This window comes from Heptranchias perlo, chromosome 34 (genome assembly GCF_035084215.1).
Source record: "Heptranchias perlo isolate sHepPer1 chromosome 34, sHepPer1.hap1, whole genome shotgun sequence".
NCBI lineage: Eukaryota > Metazoa > Chordata > Chondrichthyes > Hexanchiformes > Hexanchidae > Heptranchias > Heptranchias perlo.
Window position 1 is genome coordinate 6,013,589 of NC_090358.1, and position 18,203 is coordinate 6,031,791.

Below are 18,203 nucleotides of genomic sequence, written 5' to 3' on the forward strand. Positions count from 1 at the left end.
GCTGTGCAAACTAATTACCTTTCATTATTCTAAAAACGTGTATCACGTCCCCTCTCAGCCTTTCCTTCAGCAACAATAAGTTCTGTCGCCCAAGTCTTTCCTCATGACTCAGTCTCCCAAGGTCTTGGTAGATTTAAACTTTGACTGTTTAAAAGTACAATTCAGTGGGATTGAGTCCGAGGGAATTTCTGAGGTCGTCTGGTTCAGCGTTTGAAGAGAAGACGAAAGAGACGTCAAGAACAAGGGAATGTGACTGGGGAATAAAAAAGCAAATTACAAAAAGATTAATAAAAAAGGGACTTTGGCCAGATTAGATGGAAGGAGGAAAGGGCAATTGGAAGTGTAGATCAGCAATGGGAAATATTTAAACAGGAGATGGAAAGAGCACAGATTAAGTGTATCCCATTAAGGAAAAAAGTGTATCAAAGTTTGGGGTTCTGAAAATGAATAGAGGAATTAGATCAAATTTGAAACCAGAAAAGGGACTATTTAGTGCTTGCAGAGTGGATAATGAAAGGCAGGAAGTTACAAAAAGGGAGATTAGAAAAGTAAAGAGGGAGTCAGAGAGAAAAAGGCAATAAAAAGGTTCCAAAAGTACAATCCACATAGTGATAGGACCACTAATTGGGAAATGGATTTTAGGATTGTAAACCTCTCAAAGATGGTGTGGAACTGTTAGTGGAGGTTATTAATCAATTAGAGATGGGAACTGAAGAAATTACTCATACTTAAGATAAGGCAAATCACAGGGTCCTCAACGAAGCCAGGGAATAGCAGAGACCTGGCTACAATTTTCCAAAATTTTGTGGAGAGGAAAATTGTGCCAGAAGACTGGAAATTGGCAAATGTGACTCCTTTCTTCAAAGAAGGAGACAGGGATAAGCCAGGATATTATAGGTCAGTTATTCTTGCGTTAGCTGCTGGTAAACTATTACAGTCTGTAATACAGGATGGAATTGCTAAGCATGAATCAGCACGGAAATTGAAAGGGCAGGTCGTGCTTGAGCAACCTTATAGAATTCATTGAAGAAATAACCGAGAGACTAGATAAAGGAAATGCAGTGGATGTGGTTTGTGGATTTTCAACAAGCATTTGATAAGGCACCGCATAAGAGGATTACAGCAAAGATAATGGCACATGAATCATGAGAAGAATTAAAGGGAGGTTAGATAAACAATTGCTTTAGACAGAAGATGGTTGGAATGTGGAATTCTCTGCCACAAACTGTTGTTGAAGAAGAGTCTGGAAGTACTTTTTGGGAACTAGTGCCCTTTTAAAAGAGGAATGTTATAGGTTATGGGGAGATAGGAGGAGTGTGGGACTAGTCTGAATGGTTCATGCAGAGAAAAACACAAGCGCAAAACTTGATGGTCAAGTGGCTGGTTTCTGTGCTGCAACATTCTGTGGTGGATCATTGGACTAATGTACTCTGAAGTGTGCCGTGCAGATCTGAAAGATTGTCGCCAAGTTTGGTGGGGCCTCAGTGTCTCTCTATGTTAGCGAGGGGAGAAACGTTAGCCAGGCCTTCCTGCTCCGGATGAAAATCACATGCGTGGATATCGAGTGAGGGACAATATGGAATGGTACTTGTTACATTTCAGGTTTCTCCCAACACATAGCTGCCATTCATAGCAAAAATAACGTTTTGATAAGGAGACAAAGGGGGTGATTTTAAACCCCAAGAACAGGTGGGTTGGGGGTGGGTGGGAGTTGAAAATAGTTGTTTTTTTGGGTCGCAACCGCAAAATTTTCGGACTTTGCGTTCCCAGTGGGAAGCCTGTACTTTTCCGCACCGATGTTAAACCGGGAAATAAAGACGGGTTGTGGTTGCGACCCAAAAAATGACTATTTTGAACTCCCACCCGTCCCCAACCCACCCCTTCTTGGGGTGTTAAATCACCCCCAAAGTCTCCTATGAGCCAAGGCCTGTAGCACTCATATGTGGTGTGATTTGGACAGCATGTTATGGGACTAATAATTGCCCCTTGACTCCAGTATATTGCAGAAGAAAACACATGGGACGCCCACTGCGTTCTTGTATCTACTCAAAGGTGGTAATACCAGAACAGTTACATTCAGGCTAAAACTAATGGTCAGATTTATTTACAAATGAGATAATTACATAGAAGCACATAAGACACAGTAAGGAATTCAAGTTACAAATAATTAGAAAAAATAAAGATTGAGTCAGTCCACAAGGAGTTAAATATCCTCTTTAGAAGGAATTTCTTAAACAGTTTAATAATCTAAACAACATTTGGATGAAACAGTCCTTTGTAGACTTCCCGATATGAGGTTTGGATGCAGATGGTGCCCAACTACATGATTTCCGATGCATCACAATTCAAGTGAACTAAAGATTACAAGAAAATCTCTCCGATCTTATACAATTTCTGGGTCTCCAAAAGACAGGTTCCATCACCCAGGAATAAAATACAATACAAAGGACTATTGAATGACATGCTAGCGAGCGATTTGACACATCATCCGTTTCTCACACGACCAACGCCCATAAGAAAGCTACATTTTGAAATTCTCCTAGAACAAAATGCTCCTTATCTGCTTGATTACCAGATCAAACAATCTGACCAGTTTTCCACAGATAACCCCACTGCGTGCTCCATTTTGAAATTTAGTAAAGGAATACAGTTTCCCTTTTGACTCATTATTTTAAAACAGTACATCATAAAATACAGAAATATTCCATATTTGATGCAGGACAAAAACTCTGCTTCCATCAGTGTTTTGTTTAGGCGGAGGGTGAGCACCAGTGGGTGAGGATTGGACTAGAATGTCTCCTCCCTATGTGCCCTGGTCTCTGCTTGGCACCTCCCCCTGACCCCATGGTTGGGATTAGCGACTAACAGCACACAGACCTGTGCTCGACATTACATTTCAATTATATTCACAGATGATTAAAACCCAAGGTACTGATTTTGTTTTGCCAACTGTCATAGAGAAAACCGGGTTTTAATTCCAAATTCTACATTCTCAAGCAATCAATTTAAAAACAGCAGCACAAAGACCTCAAGAATAAATCCTGTCAACAGAGGAAGAGGCAGAAACAAATAGTGTCACATTTTAAACAAACTCAAAAAATGTAGAAATTACCATAGGTGACAATTGCGAATGAACACTCTGGGCAGCTCTTGACTCTGTGCGTTGGTGTGAAACGGGTGATCGCGCGTTAATGGAAATAAAAATCAGTGGAGATATAAAACGGGCTGTCGACTCCCGATCGGCCAATGTGCCAGTATGATATTTCTCTGTGCTCTGCTCTAATGGATGTGTTAACCCAATTTAAAGTAAATGAGCTGCTGCATCTGTCGAAACAGCAAACGGGAAAGTGCTGTGTGAACAGGTTAAGGACTAGATTCCTGATTAACAAGGGAGTCAAAGGTTATAGTAGGTAGACGGGAAAGTAGGGTTGAGGTCGCAATCAGATCAGCCATGGTCTTATCAAATGGCACAGCAGGCTCGAGGGGCCGAATGGCCTACTCTTGCTCTTAATTCGTATGTTTGTACGGACCACTAAAATCATCAGCAGTAATTTCCAGCCTAATGTTTTTAATTTCACAAGGAAAGTTCAGTCATAGAATCATACAGGGCAGAAGGAGGCCATTCAGCCCATTGTGTCTATGTCGGCTCTTTGAAAGAGCTATCCAATTAGTCCCACTCCCCTTCTCTTTCCCCATTGCCCTGCAAATTTTTCCTTTTCAACTATTTATCCAATTCCCTTTTAAAAGTTACTACTGAATCTGCTTGCACCACCCTTTCACTCAGTGCATTCCAGATCATAACAACTCGCTGCGTAAAAAAAATGTCGTCTCATTCCTCCTCTGGATTTTTTGCCAATTATCTTAAATCTGTCTCCTCTGGTTACTGACCCTCCTCCCAATGGAAACAGTTTCTCCCCATCGACTCTCTCAAAACCCCTCATAGAAGTAAACATTCAAAGAAGAATTTTGACCAATTTGATCTCATCTTCCTGGAACACCTTTAACAACCAGCTGATCAGACTAATGGGACCTTGGTTTAATGCCTCATCTGAAGGGTTTTACTTCTGACAGTGATGATCCCCCAGTACTGCAATGGAGTATTGGACAAGGTTACAGGTGCCAGCAGCACTCCGATACCTCATCCTTTCTTCACATGTAAACCCAGTGGATGTCAGAAGGCTATTCAACCATGGGGGGACCACAGCCAAGCCCAATTCTCCATCTCCCGACATCTACACACACACTTTCCTGCAGCCATTGTTGGATAAGGATCAGGAGCAGGAATCCTGGCTGATTTTTTTCCCTCCTAGCTCCCTAATCCAGAGGCTCACTGTGCAGGTCAGGGATCGAACCTGGGCCTTTCCTGGTCTGTGTGCCTCAATCGCCCACGGGGAGATAGATTTACCTGCCAAGCCAGCTTCAGAACTGTTATCCTGCTTTTCTGTTGTGTCTTTTGCGCTCAGAGATGTCAGTGTTGGGGAGTGGAACACTTTGCATTTCAGGAACCCAGAGTCAGTACACAGAGGAAAGCTCCCTCTGCCCTGCCTCACCTCACCTCAGAACAGCACCTCCTACTACACTAATGTGACGTTTTTTCCATTTCCCAAACCAGCCATCCTACTGGCCTCGATGAGTGAGGCCATTAATGCATCAGTAGGTACTGGATTAAGGCAGCCCAAACTCAATTCACACAGAGCCCTCACAGACAGGAGAAAGAGACTACTTTCATCCTGACCGTCTGGGCTACATCCGAACCAAGGCCCTAAAGTCAAAAGGCCAGTGTTTTAAACCACTGTGCCACTCATTCTTTTCATATCCATATATAGGATTGTAGTTATACTGCATCGGAGAGTGGTATCCACTGAATGCAATGTGTACTTGGCGTAGCTTTCTCTAATTGTGGACTGACCTGAATCTGAAACCGAATCGCAGCGACTCTGCAGCCTGGGCGAGTTTCGCTGAACTAGCAAAGCTGTGCCCCCACGGGACTTATTTTTACAGTCAGGACAGCAAGTGCAGGAGGCTGCTCTCTCTCGACATTAGGAAGATCCCAGAAGAAGTTGTACCAGTGTCCTGGGGAGGAGGAAAAGAGAGATCCAGTGGATCACCTGGAGCACTTTTGAAAATGCAGCTTTGCGCCAAACTGGAGTTATACTGCAGCCAGAGCAAACTCGAAGCAGCGAGAGGCCGCCTCCTGGCAGGAGGGGACGGGGGAAGGGGGCATGCTATGGGGGGCGTCTCACATTGCTTGGCACAATTCATACTGCCGTTTTTTGCATCAATGTTTACCTGGAAACAGGTGAAGTGAGAGTAAAACTGTTACCTAAGAAAACACTTGACTACTTGGGGGGAGTTGGAGAGCCCAGTAAAGCAGCTCAGAAACAGGACCTGACAGAAAGCTACGGAGTTTTCTTGATGTGCAAGGTGTAATACGCCCAGGGTTCGGGCACGTACATGACTCCGGGGTACTTTTTCCGGAGAATTTTGTCGTTCCACAGAAAGGCAACCCAAGCAGAGATTAGGACCAGCGTGATGCAGAAGGAGTAAAGCAGGAAGAGGCCGTTACTGTCCATCACCAGCCCTTTGCGTTTCTTGTGCATTACTGTCGCCACCATGGCAAACGTGGTGAAGATATAAAGAACGAAGATCTGACCTTCAGTCACCAGATACCTAGAGAGAAACAAAGGGGTGAAAGACTAAGCATGTGGACTGTGATCTTCATTTTGCACTCTGTTCTTCAGAGGTAACCTTACTGAGAACCTCCACTAAATCCCACTCCACTGACATTGTCCGTTCCGCTACCACAGCTGAGCACAAAATCCAGGCTGACACACTCCAAGTGAAGTCCTGAGGGAGTGCTGCACTGTCGGAGGCGCCATCTTTTGGATGAGTCGTTAAACCAAGGACCCGTCTGCCCTCTCGGGTGGGGGTAAAAGATCCCAAGACACTATTTTGAAGAAGAGCAGGGGAGTTCTCCCCGGTGTCCTGGCCAATATTTATCCCTCAACCAACATCACTAAAACAGATTATCTGGTCTTTATTACATTGCTGTTTGTGGGAGCTTGCTGTGCGCAAATTGGCTGCCACTTTTCCTACATTACAAAGGTGACTACACTTCAAAAGCACTTCATTGGTTGTAAAGTGATTCTGGATGTCCTCAGGTCGTGAAAGGCGCTATATAAATGCAAGTCTTTTTACTTTTTATACCTGGGATTTTTTTTTCATACTCGGGCGCAAGGCCGACATTCATTGCCCATCCCTAGTTGCCCTGAGAAGGTGGTGGTGGGCCTTCTCCTTGAACCACTGGGTCCTGGGCTGATACAACTGAGTGGCTTGCGAGGCCACTTATGGTGTGGGACTGGAGTCACATATAGGCCAGACCTGGTAAGGACGGCAGGTTTCCTGTCGAACTGAACCAGTTGGGTTTTTATGACAATCCAACTGCTTCATGGTCACTTTTTTTACAGTTTTTTTTTTAATTTCAAAATGTTTTAAACTGAATTCAAACGGCCTCGGTGGGATTTGAACTCACGTTCTCCGGATTTTTAGTCCAGGCCTCTGGTAACATAACTGCTACACTACCGCACCTGTACCCCAGCATGGATCAATGGCATCGAGGGGGAAGGGGAAAGAACGGAAAGAAAAAAAAAAAATCACAATTATTCTTTGCTGAATACTTGCTTATCCTTTACCAGTAGTAGAGACCACTAGGCCCGAGGAGGAGCCATGCTGATAGAGGCATCCTGCTGTCCTTGCTGCTGCGAGTGAAGCAGCCCGTGAAATACAGAAAGAAAATGATGAAAAACGGAACATACCTGCAGTAGAAAATCAACACAACAATTAGTCAAACAGCTTATCCTCATACTCCAGCAACCAAGGTAACAGCGTGAGCTGCATCCTCACAAATAGACCGCGTGCACTGGCAACAGTTAATCGGACGTCATGGTACAAGAAACGGTTCTTCGGAACATCAAGTTGCTTTTTCCACAGTGTCCTGGTTCACGGGGGGGGTCAGAAATCTCTTTGCTGGGAGTGTGTTTTCACGAACGACAGGCACAAATGGCCACTCTTCACGTGCAGGGTGAACAGTGATGGCAGGATATTTAACCATGGGGGGGTGGGGGTTGGGTGGGTGTATTATGGCTGTGCCCAATCCAATCCTTACCTGATACACACACACACACACACACACACACACAGATACGCACACACACACAGATTCACACTTGCATACATTAATACATACACACTCTCACAAACATACATACACTCTCATATATATGCATATACACACACATTTTATAATATATATACACAGATGCATGCACACACATTCACATACAGCCCTCACGTACATGTAAACACATGCACTCATACAAAGATGCACGCACAGACACATATACACTCACATACGTACACATATACACAGACACACATATACACTCACGTACATACACAGACGCATATATACACCCACATTCAAGCTATACAAGCACATGTACACAGACATGCTTTCCAGCAGGAATGACCTGACAGCAATTAGGAGTGAATACCGGGTGATTTTTGTCCACTCCTTAGTCCAGGAGCTTTGAGATCAATTTTAGTGCTTCAATGAGGTCAACTAACTCAGCACAGACTGGGATCAAATGTGAGCCCTTCCTGGTCTGTATGCCTCAGTTCTACAAGGGGCGCTGCAGTTTCCCATCTTACTATCCTCTGAACTGCAGCAGTGAAAACAATCCATTACGTTATTTGGGTGAGAGACGGAGTTTATTAAAACAAAGCAACAGGTAGAGCAAAACGGCACAGTAGTTTGTCCTTTACCCCCTGCCCCAGGGAAGGGCTCGAGTCAATGACAATGATGCTCTTTTTTACTATTCTACAAGAATGCAAATGTCTGCAAGGCTGTGTCCACAATTAACAAACAAGCCTTAAATAAATTAAAACAGTGAAAGTCAGACAGATAGTAAATTTCACGTAAAGTACCACTTGCATATAGACAATATATTCAACACCGTTTTGCACTCCTAGCTCTGTGGACATTCACCTCACAGAGCATCAGAACCTCTATATTACAGGACACGTCCTTTCAGTGCTACATAACCAGATTGGCCGATCGCTGCCCTGAGAGAGAAAGAAAGAAGAAACGTTTAGAAGGTGTAGCGAGGGAAAGGGAGGTGGAGAGAGCGAGTGGAAGATAAGGAGAGAAGGGAAGAGAGAGAGTGAGTCAGGGAACGAGAATGAGCTCAGCGAAGGGTGAAGAGAAGAGGGCTGAGAGCCAGCTCTTATGTTTAAATGAATGTTCCACTTGATAGTTAGCCTAAGTTTCAGACAGTCATCAAAAGTTAATGATTCCAAGTAAATACTGCTGTATTCAGGTTCCTGAAACAATGCTACATTGGAACAAGATCAGGGTCATTTCACTGATGCCTCACCTCTAATGGGAAGATTGGAGCTACAGAGTTGTAGTCTTTCAAATACCGCTCTGCTGGGAGTATAGGATTGGTGGATTCACCCAGTAGAGTACAGAGCAAAATAATAACATACAGATCTGGTTAGTAATCTGTAGCAGAGAGCCCGGACCTAATCTCACACATACGTGGATAGGTCACGGACTGGCTCGCCTGACCAGGAGCTGCTGGGTTTTTGTTGGTTGTCTTTTATTTTCTCCAGTTGTGAGCAGCTGATTCGGGCAGTCCTGAAGGTGCTGAACGCACTCCAGTATCTCGTGAGCAACCTTCAGGCGTGAGCCTAGACACCGAGTGGCCTGAGAGAAAGCAACTGAACTCTCCTCATCCAATACGCACACTTTTCAGCACGGGGGGGTAACCGGTGGATGAACCCCAGCCAGTTTCTCCTCCCTAACCCAGGGGAGCTGAAGCCAACTGCAATACTCCTACTGCTGGCCTGGCTGAGAACGAACAGCACAGCCTGGGAATCGAACCTGGGACCTTCCCGGTCAGTGTGGCCCAACAGCACGGTGGGTGGTGCATTCACCCACTGAGCCACCGGGGCAGTCTCTGGTTGTCTTTTTACGGCGACGGATGGAAACAGCAAGAATTATTTATTGTTTTAATTGACTTACCACATCAAGTGACCCAAGGATTCATCGTAGTAATACAGCAGCTCGAACGAGTCAATCTGTGGGTTTAATAAAAAAAAAATTATAACTTTGACCCCCTGGTTGTGTGTTTATTTAAAGACATAACCAAGTCAGTCTTTATCTTTTTGTGTGAATTTTGTGATCAGTACAGGTGGTCGGGTGATGGAGAGTGGAGCGTTTTCCCATTTCCCATTCAGAAGCAGCCTGGTTAGGTGCATTGTAAAGCTCCCTCTTCTCTGCCCCAGTACCAGTCTCAGGGGGAGTGACTCTGCTGCACCATGTTTCGTTTCCCACACCAGCCATCCAGAGACCTCCCTGAGTGACATTACCATCTTGATGCCAGTTAGGGACTGTTTTGTTCTGTAGGTCCATGTCCTTTAGAACTGCGCTGAGACTACCCAAACTATATTTCATTGCAAACCTCTTACAGCCACTGCCAAAAGAGATTTTCACTTTGGGCTGGATTTGAATAACAACAATAAACGTCTTTACCCAGAGAGTGGTGAGAATGTGGAACTCGCTACCACGAGGAGTAGTTGAGGCGAATAGCATTGATACATTTAAGGGGAAGCTAGATAAACACATGAGGGAGAAAGGAACAGAAGAATTTGCTGATGGGGTTAGATGAAGTAGGGAGGGAGGAGGCTTGTGTGGAGCATAAACACCAGCACAGACCAGTTGGGCCAAATGGCCTATTTCTATGCTGTAAATTCTATGTAACTCAATGTAACTTGCATTTATACAGCGCCTTTAACATAGTAAAACATCCTAAGGCGCTTCACAGGAGCGATTATCAAACAAAATTTGACACCGAGCCACATAAGGAGATATTAGGACAGGTGAGCAAAAAGCTTGGTCAAAGAGGTAGGTTTTTAGGAGTGTCTTAAAGGAGGAGAGAGAGGTCGCGAGGCGGAGAGGTTTAGGGAGGGAATTCCAGAGCTTAGGGCCGAGGCAGCTGAAGGCACGGCCGCCAATAGTGGAGTGAAGGAAATCGGGGATGCGCAAGAGGTGAAAGGGCAGTGTTGGACCTGCTTCATCACCCAATTCCCTAGCCCAGGTTGAGCATACATAGGTTTAATCTGATTGTAAGAGTTTTTCTGGCTGATATCTCGTTGCTTACCAATGTTTCTGGTTTCAGGTTTTTCATCATTGGGTTTTCTCGCACGGACAAGTGGAGCTGGTACCCGCTTAAAATCAGACGGTGATTCACTGAATCGCCAACAAGATGAATACTGGCTCCCATGACAAATGTTATTATACAGACGTACACTGCTGAGGTAGGAAGAGTTTTGGGAGAACGTTCGATAAGCTGCAACAAAGATGTTAAAGATTGACTAAATATTGACGTACTCCTGAGAATCATCCTTGAGAGAGCTCGTTGAGCTTTCATAACCACTACTGATCTTCAGAGGCGTGTGTCTATACATTCGTGTCCATTTCTACCTCTCTTTTCTCCTACACCCTTCCCTCCTTTCCTGAAGTTCTATTAAGAATGGCCACTAGTTTCCTGGATCGTAAGTGTTGGCAAGCTATCCATCTGTGTAAGGCATCACAGACAAGCCTGATCTTGACCTCACCCAACCTCGACACTCGTGCACTTTTGCAGAAGGAGTCACTGGAAAGGCAATCAGCACTGGCGGGGCAGGAGAGGGTGGGGGGGGGGGTACCATGGCTGTTTTATCCCCCTCCGTAGTGAACACTTGGCGAAGGCAGTTACAACCAGGGCCGGACCGGCTCTATGGGAAGTCGGGCGATATCCCATGAATGGTCCCACGATGCTGCATTATCGGCGGCACCCCCCCCCCCCCGCCACCTTCTTCCGTTAGAATCCTGCCCCTTTTCGAGGAAGCCAGTCTGCCCCTGGTTATAGCATCCCCACCGTGCGCCCCTGACGAGAATAACTAACTCAGTAAGGGTCGGGAATCGAACCTGGCACCTTCCTGCTCTGTATGGTTCAGGTCCACACTGAGCAGAGCATTTCTTCACTTAGCCATCAGGGAAGCTGCGAAGGATTTTTTCGAGGGACACTGACTGGACACTCTTATTTGCCCAATCACCACCTCCAACAGTCAAAGACCTTACCTTCAGTAGGAGGAACGGTGTGATGATGTTGTAGGCCATGTGAAAATAATCACCAACACTCGGCTTGTTCAGCGGAAACCACTCCAACGGAAGGATAATCTATAAAGGAGCACAGGTCAGACCCCGTCTGTTTCTTCTTGGAAAATGACAACTCTTGTCTAAATTGTAAATCCCTCCACCACCCCCACAACCCCCCCAACCCAAGAAAAAAATGAATGTTCTCCCCTCCTCTCCTGAAGGCATTGACCCATGTTGGGTTATCAAGGGCATCTCCAGTATCCGTGCCAAAATCAACATTTTTCATGTGTAAAAGCAGGCAGAGAGTATTTGACTGGAGCAGGGAGATGTCAGGAGATATCACAGCCAAACCCAATCCCGTTCTCACCCAATATCCACACAGGTGCATTTTCCAGCAGGATTACATAGAATTTACAGCTCAGAAACAGGCCATTCGGCCCAACTGATCCATGCTGGTGTTTACGCTCCACACTAAACCTCCTCCCACCCTACCTCATCTAATCCTATCAGCATATCCTTCTATTCCTTTCTCCCTCATGTGTTTATCTAGCTTCCCCTTACATGTATCCATGCTAGTCGCCTCAACTATTCCATGTGGTAACGAGTTCCACATTCCAACCACTCTCTGGGTAAAGAAGTTCCTTCTGAATTCCCTATTGGATTTATTAGTGACGATTGTATATTTATGGCCTCTAGTTCTGGTCTTCTCCGCAAGTGGAAACATCTTTTCTACATCTACCCTTCCATTATCTTAAAGACCTCTATCAGGTCACCCCTCAGTCTTTTCTTTTCTACAGTAAAGAGCCCAGCCTGGGGTCACTGGATAGTGATTGGGAGTGGGATTCTTGGCCCCTGGTTTCCATTCAGTTAAAACAATTTGCTGATTTATGTCTCACCATCGCAATCGGACGGCCAAAATCCAGGATCCAGTTTTGCACCGTGAAATAGAACCAAAGATCCAGATGAAACTGAGGTTTTTTATCCAGGTTTTCTGGCTCGTTTGCTGCATTCCTACAAAACACAAGACAGTGCAACTTACTCTGAGCTAAACACGTCCTTTAAACAGTCTCCCGCTTGCTCTATTTAAATCCGGTTGAGAGATGCTCTCCCCAAACCTTCCATCACTCAAGTTTAACTCTGCTAAAATGTCACATGTAGAAATGTGATGTGATACATTTTGGGAGGAGGAATAACGAGAGGACATAAAACCCTAAATAGTAAAACTTTAACTGGAGTAGAGGTGTCAGCCATGGCTCAATTTGTAGCACTCTCGCCTCTGAGCCGGAAGGTTGTGAGTTTAAGACCAACTCCAGAGACTTGAGCACAAAATATAGACTGATGCTCCAGCGCCAGTACTGAGGGAGTGCTGCACTGTCGGAGGTGCCGTCTTTTGGATGAGAAGTTAAATCGAAGCCCTGACTGCCCTCTCAGGTGGATGTAAAAGATCCCTCGGGACTATTTTGAAGGAGAGCAGGGGAGTTCTCCCCGGTGTCCTGGCTAATATTTATCCCTCAACCAACACCTAAAAACAGATCATTGCTGTTTGTGGGATCTTGCTGTGCTGCCATGTTTCCTACATTACAACAGTGACTACACTTCAAAAAAGTACTTCATTGGCTGTAAAGTGCTTTGGGATGTCCTGAGGCCATGAAAGGTGTGATAGAAATGCAAGTCTTTTCTTTTCTTTCTTTTTCAGAGAGACTTAGGGGCTCAGACACACAAATCTTTAAAGGTGAGAGGCCAAGTTAATAAATCTGTTTAAAAAAAAGTGTTTGGGATCCTAGGTTTTATAACCAGAGGCATACAGTACAAAAGCAAAGAAGTAATTCTAAACTATATAAATCATTGGTTGTTAGGCCATAGTTAGAATATTGTGTCCAGGTTTGATTGCATTACTTTAGGAAGGACAGCATGGCCATGGACAGGGTGCAGAACAGATTCACTGAGATGATACCGATGATGAGAGGCTTTAGTTATGAGGAGAGACTGAGAGAAACTGGGACTCTCTACATTAGAACAAAGAAGCTTAAGAGGAGAGCTGGTAATGGTGTTCAAAATTATGAGGGATTTTGATGGGATAAATCGGGTTGATGAACATAAGAACATAAGAAATAGGAGCAAGAGTAGGCCATACAGCCCCTCGAGCCTGAGTCGGTAACTAGAGGGCACATATTTAATATAATCACAAAAAGAATAAAGGGAGTGGTTAGGGGAAATCTATTTACACAGAGGGTTGTTCGGATGTGGAATGCCCTTTAAAAAATGATGATGGAAGCAGAATCCGTAATAGCTTTCAAAGGGGAAGTGGAAGAAAATTTTAAAATTGTTTGGGAAAAGGGCAAGAGAATGGGCTGGATTATAATAAATTCAAATTCTCCCAACTCTCGAGCCTTGGGCTGCGGTGAGTTTAAGAGATGTGGAGTTTGCAAACCTTTAGATGTCAAAACAGATGACAAATCTGTCCTAGATTTCAGAAGAATCCGATGCCCATTTGTACATGAACAATGAATGGATAATCCTTTAGTCTCGCTTAGTTTTGTTAACTTTGTCCTCAAGTACCGTGGCCTCTCAGCACGCTACGCATTGTTCTATCGCGAAGTCTGAGTTAACTCTCAGGTTTTGATACCTACATAAATCACCCAGTTGCTGATCCACACAGATTAGAGGTTCCCATTTAGATCCCTTGTCTGTGCCGGGTTAGCTGATCTCAGCCAGGACAGAACGATTAGGAACTAAAACTGGCCCCTGCTGGAAGTGTACGTGTGTGTGTGCAGGTTGGGTTGGAACAGGACTGGGCTCGACTCTAGTGTCTTGTGTGGCTGTGTAGTCTGCCAACACTCAGCGGGGTCAGTGGAGGTGGTTGGGGGGGAGAGGGGGAGAGGGGGGGGTCGAGGGGGAGAGGGGGGGTCATGAACTCCCACCCCCCACCCCATCATTTTGAGGTTAGCCAACCCGGCCTCCATTTTGCTCCCAGGAACCTCTTCGGTCCCCAATTCCGGCCTGCAATTCTGTGCGGTTCCCGGCTCAGCCGTCGGACTAAGTATTTTGGCATTCTCCAATTCCCAGCTCGTTCCTCTTCCTGCCAAGTCGGCCAAATCTTGAGCTCGACACCCCCATCCCCCACCAAATTGGCCAACCCTTGCTGCACCAATGCCGACATTCACTGTCGAGACTCACACGAAGATTGGCCGCATGGACAAAGCACTGCGAAGGACAGTAGAACGGTCATGGCCTTCAGGAGAGGAGGGGAGTACATTTGGGGATAATAATTGCCGTGTACCCTTGTCACAGCTATCTATTTTTCTCAGTAATAAACATTGAGGTAGGAATCTGTCTCCTCCATTTTTCAAGTCACATGACACTATCTCATTACCACTGCTGCTTACATCATAAAGGCCAACTCATTATTATTCCTGTCCGTCTACTGACCCCGGGGCACTCACTGTAAGTAAGTTTCATTTAAGTTTTGATCTATTAATAAGCTGTACATGAGTTATAAATACTAACAGTGAGCTTTACCCATTGGTGAAAGAGTGAGAGACAACCCTGGGATTTAGGTATCATTGGTTTCTAAACTCTTCCATTCCCCAAAAGGTGGTGTCGGTGGATTCTCGGTCAGTGCTGAGTTAGCTGATCTCAGTTGGGTCAGCAATGTGGGAGATACGGATGGCCTCAGCATTCCTGAGCTTGTGAGGGGGGAAAATCAGCTAAGGTTCTCACATCTATTTGCTATTCAGTGTCTCCTCCGCACCCCCCACCATCTTGTTGGGAGCATATTGTTATCAATACACTAATTGCACTTAAGTCAATATGTTTTAATATAATGTGATACTCTTAACTCATCACCTTAAATTGATCCCACTACTGTTGACAGTCTTTCAACTACAAGCATTTCACCGCAGTGTTAAATTGCTCAAAATACTCTCTCCAGATGCAAACCAAATTTGGAAGAACAAAGCTTATCATTTTCCTACTGAGCTTTTGAACTAGAACTAGTTTTCATTTATTCATTCTCGGGATACAGGTGTTGCTGCCAAGGCTAGCGTTACTGGTCATCTCTAATTGCCCCTTGAGAAGGTGGTGATGGGCCTTCTTCTTGATCCGCTGCAGTCCGTGTGGTGAAGGTTCTCTCACAGTGCTGTTAGGTAGGGAGTTCCAGGATTTTGACTCAGTAACGATGAAGGAACGGCGATTATATGCCCAAGTCGGGATGGTGTGTGACTTGGAGGGGAACGTGCAGGTGGTGTTGTTCCCATGTGCCTGCCGCCCTTGTCTTTCTAGGCGGTAGAGGTCGTGGGTTTGGGAGGTGCTGTCGAAGAAGCATTGGCGAGTTGCTGCTGTGAATCCTGTAGATGGTACACACTGCAGCCACAGTGCGCCGGTGGTGGAGGGGGTGGGTGTTTAGGGTGGTGGATGGGCTGTTGATCAAACCCACTAACCACCCCCCCCAACACTTGCCCAGCCAGCCAACCAGGACACTCCTAGACATAAATGACTCTGCATTCAATAAATATTAGCATATTAAATACCCTGTTGTTGACAGGAACGTGCCACAGGCATATCCAACTATAATGTATATCCAGTGACAAACCAGCGGGCAGTAACCATTTTTAACCCCGTATGTACTGTGACCAAGCCAGAGGAACAAAATAATACACCACAAACCAATTGAGCTTAATTTTTGTCACAGCAGTGCCAGTGAATTTGGCAGGACAAAATCACTGGTCTGCTTAATTTTCCTTCTATTTCCCACTGTCTAGAGAGGGATTAATGTCCTTGGCCGTTACCTGAGAAGTTAAGTGGCTGTTAAACCACTTGAGGGGCACGAAACGAGCATTGGTGTAGGTGAGTGGCAATTGGCCAAGTTTCTGCTGGAAAGGCAAATCAAATTATGGAGAGCAAACTTAAGTCAGCGGAAAACTGACGTAATTTGCACTTCTACAACAGCGGCCGTCTAAACAAACAAGAATTGACTCGGGGGGTGGTGGGAACACCCCGGTTTCTAAAAGCAGAAAAAGTTAATCATAGTGAAGACAAGAAATAAAATCAGAAAATGCTGGAAATACACTGCAGGTCTGTCACCATCTGAAAGAGAAAAAAAATAGGTTCATTCTCGTTTCTTTTCTCTTGAGCTGCTGATCGACCTTGTTGTGCATGTCCAGAATTTTTTTTTTGTTTTTATTTCAGAGTTCCAGCATTTGCTGTGACGACACCCCCAGTCGAATAGCCTGTGGACGCTGACTGTCCCGGCTCGGCTCCCACATAAATACGAGTGAGGCACTGAGAGAATTGAGTAAAGCAGAAAGGAGTGGGTGAAATTGGTCTTGGGCAAAAAAAGTGCTAAAGGGGCCACATGGAATCTGCTTCTCTTCCCAACTATGGACCCATTATCGCCTGTTTCGGGCTTCTGCCACAAGACCAATTTCACCTCCCCCCCCACTTCAGGGAGTGAACAAAAATCTGACTCCCCACATCAAACAGGGTTGAGGGTGGCAAGTGCAAACATTCTCAAAGACTTTCATCAGAGAATGGACCAGAAAAGCAGAATTAAGTCACATTTCTGAGCTGGGCTGGAGTGCTGTTGCTGCCGGCGTGAACTTTGAAAACAAAATAAGTTCCCCAGAGAGATGATTCTGGTCCCGGAAGCAGAGTCTGACCCTTACACCCAGGATTAAACTCTCTAATCCCAATCGAAGAAGGCAACTGTGCCATCTGTCCACATGCAGGAGAGAGACAGAGAGAGAGGGGGGACCAGTTACATTGCTCGCTGGAACATTGCGACCGACTCTTAAAAGAAAAATAAATAAATAAAAATGCAAAGACTTGGCGGGCCTGTAGGTGGGTTGGTCTGTTTTGTTTGGACGGCTGCTGATTTCTCAGCTCCACTCCTTCCCTTAATCCCCTTTTTTTTTAAAAAAAAGAAAAGCAACACAGAAGCATTAAAACTAGAGCCAAACCTGGGGAGGAAGAAGGGAGTTTGTAGAGTAGGCTGATGCCGCTTCCGCATACTGGGCTGCCTCTATCCTCCCAGTTCCCTTCTTCTGTGTGTGGTTTTTTTTTTGCACAGGGAGCCGGCTTCCTTGTATTAACACAGGTCTCGTTTTGCTCTGCTCTGCTCTCTCTCCTGCTGCAAGATCGGATTAAAAAATCCTGACCCCCCCCCCCGAGTAACCACATCTGCAGCACATGTGACCGAGGGACTGCAACTGACATGTAACTAACCAGCAAGCGACTTCTGTGCGTTACGTTGTATCCATATAGTGATACTAGCCCACTCCTTTCCTCTTTCCGGCTGAAATGAGTTTAGGAAGGGTTTAAAATGCATTTTAAAATTTTAAAAAACCCCTGTCGCTTGCTGCAGGGTGAATGTGAGGGCGTGGTGGATAGTGCGGTTTAACATTATTTAAGTTTTCCTTTTTGTGTTTGCTGAAGTTCTTTATTATTTGTGTTCCTCTAAAAAGGGGGGCACTTTTGTCAGGTTTTTCGTTTGTTGACATTGTGGCAATCTCTTTATCCAGTAGTTTAATTAAGATAAGGTTACAACGCGAACCCTCTCTGCTGCTGCACTTGATTTGATCCAAGCGCCCGAAATCCAAGCAGTTCTGAATCTGCCCTTTGCTAAAACAAAAAGAGAAAATGCTGGAGAAGCAAGTCAGGAGAAAGTGTGGAGAAAGAAGCAGAGTTAACGTTTCAGGTCCAAGACCCTTTCGTCAGAACTGGAAGATGTTAAAAGTTTTTAAGCAAGTACAGAGCCAGGGAAAGGAGGGGAGGAAAGAGGGAAAAAGGGAAGGTCCGTGATGGGGTAGAGGGCAGGAGTGATTAAATGACCAAAGGGATGATGGTGCAAGGCAAGGAAGGTGGTAATGGGATCAGTAAAGAAACAAAAGATTGATCAGGAGTTGCTGTAAATGGCAGCAGCAGAACCATTACCAGCACTTGCTGACCGAAAAAAAAATGGGAGCAGTGGTTATGATCTGAAGTTATTGAAATCAATGTTGAG

The 18,203-nt window shown here is 45.1% G+C and overlaps 1 protein-coding gene across 1 annotated transcript; it reads right to left on the reverse strand.

The window, feature by feature from the left end:
* Window positions 1–2,075: 2,075 nt before the first annotated feature.
* Window positions 2,076–17,366, reverse strand: LOC137301737 (ceroid-lipofuscinosis neuronal protein 6 homolog). Its single transcript, XM_067971355.1, has 7 exons — window positions 17,161–17,366; window positions 12,100–12,214; window positions 11,186–11,284; window positions 10,224–10,412; window positions 9,086–9,141; window positions 6,693–6,815; window positions 2,076–5,670 (listed from the first exon to the last, which is right to left on the reverse strand). The coding sequence occupies exons 1-7, from the start codon at window positions 17,208–17,210 to the stop codon at window positions 5,400–5,402; spliced, it is 903 nt and encodes a 300-aa protein (XP_067827456.1). The 5' UTR covers window positions 17,211–17,366; the 3' UTR covers window positions 2,076–5,399.
* Window positions 17,367–18,203: the final 837 nt, after the last annotated feature.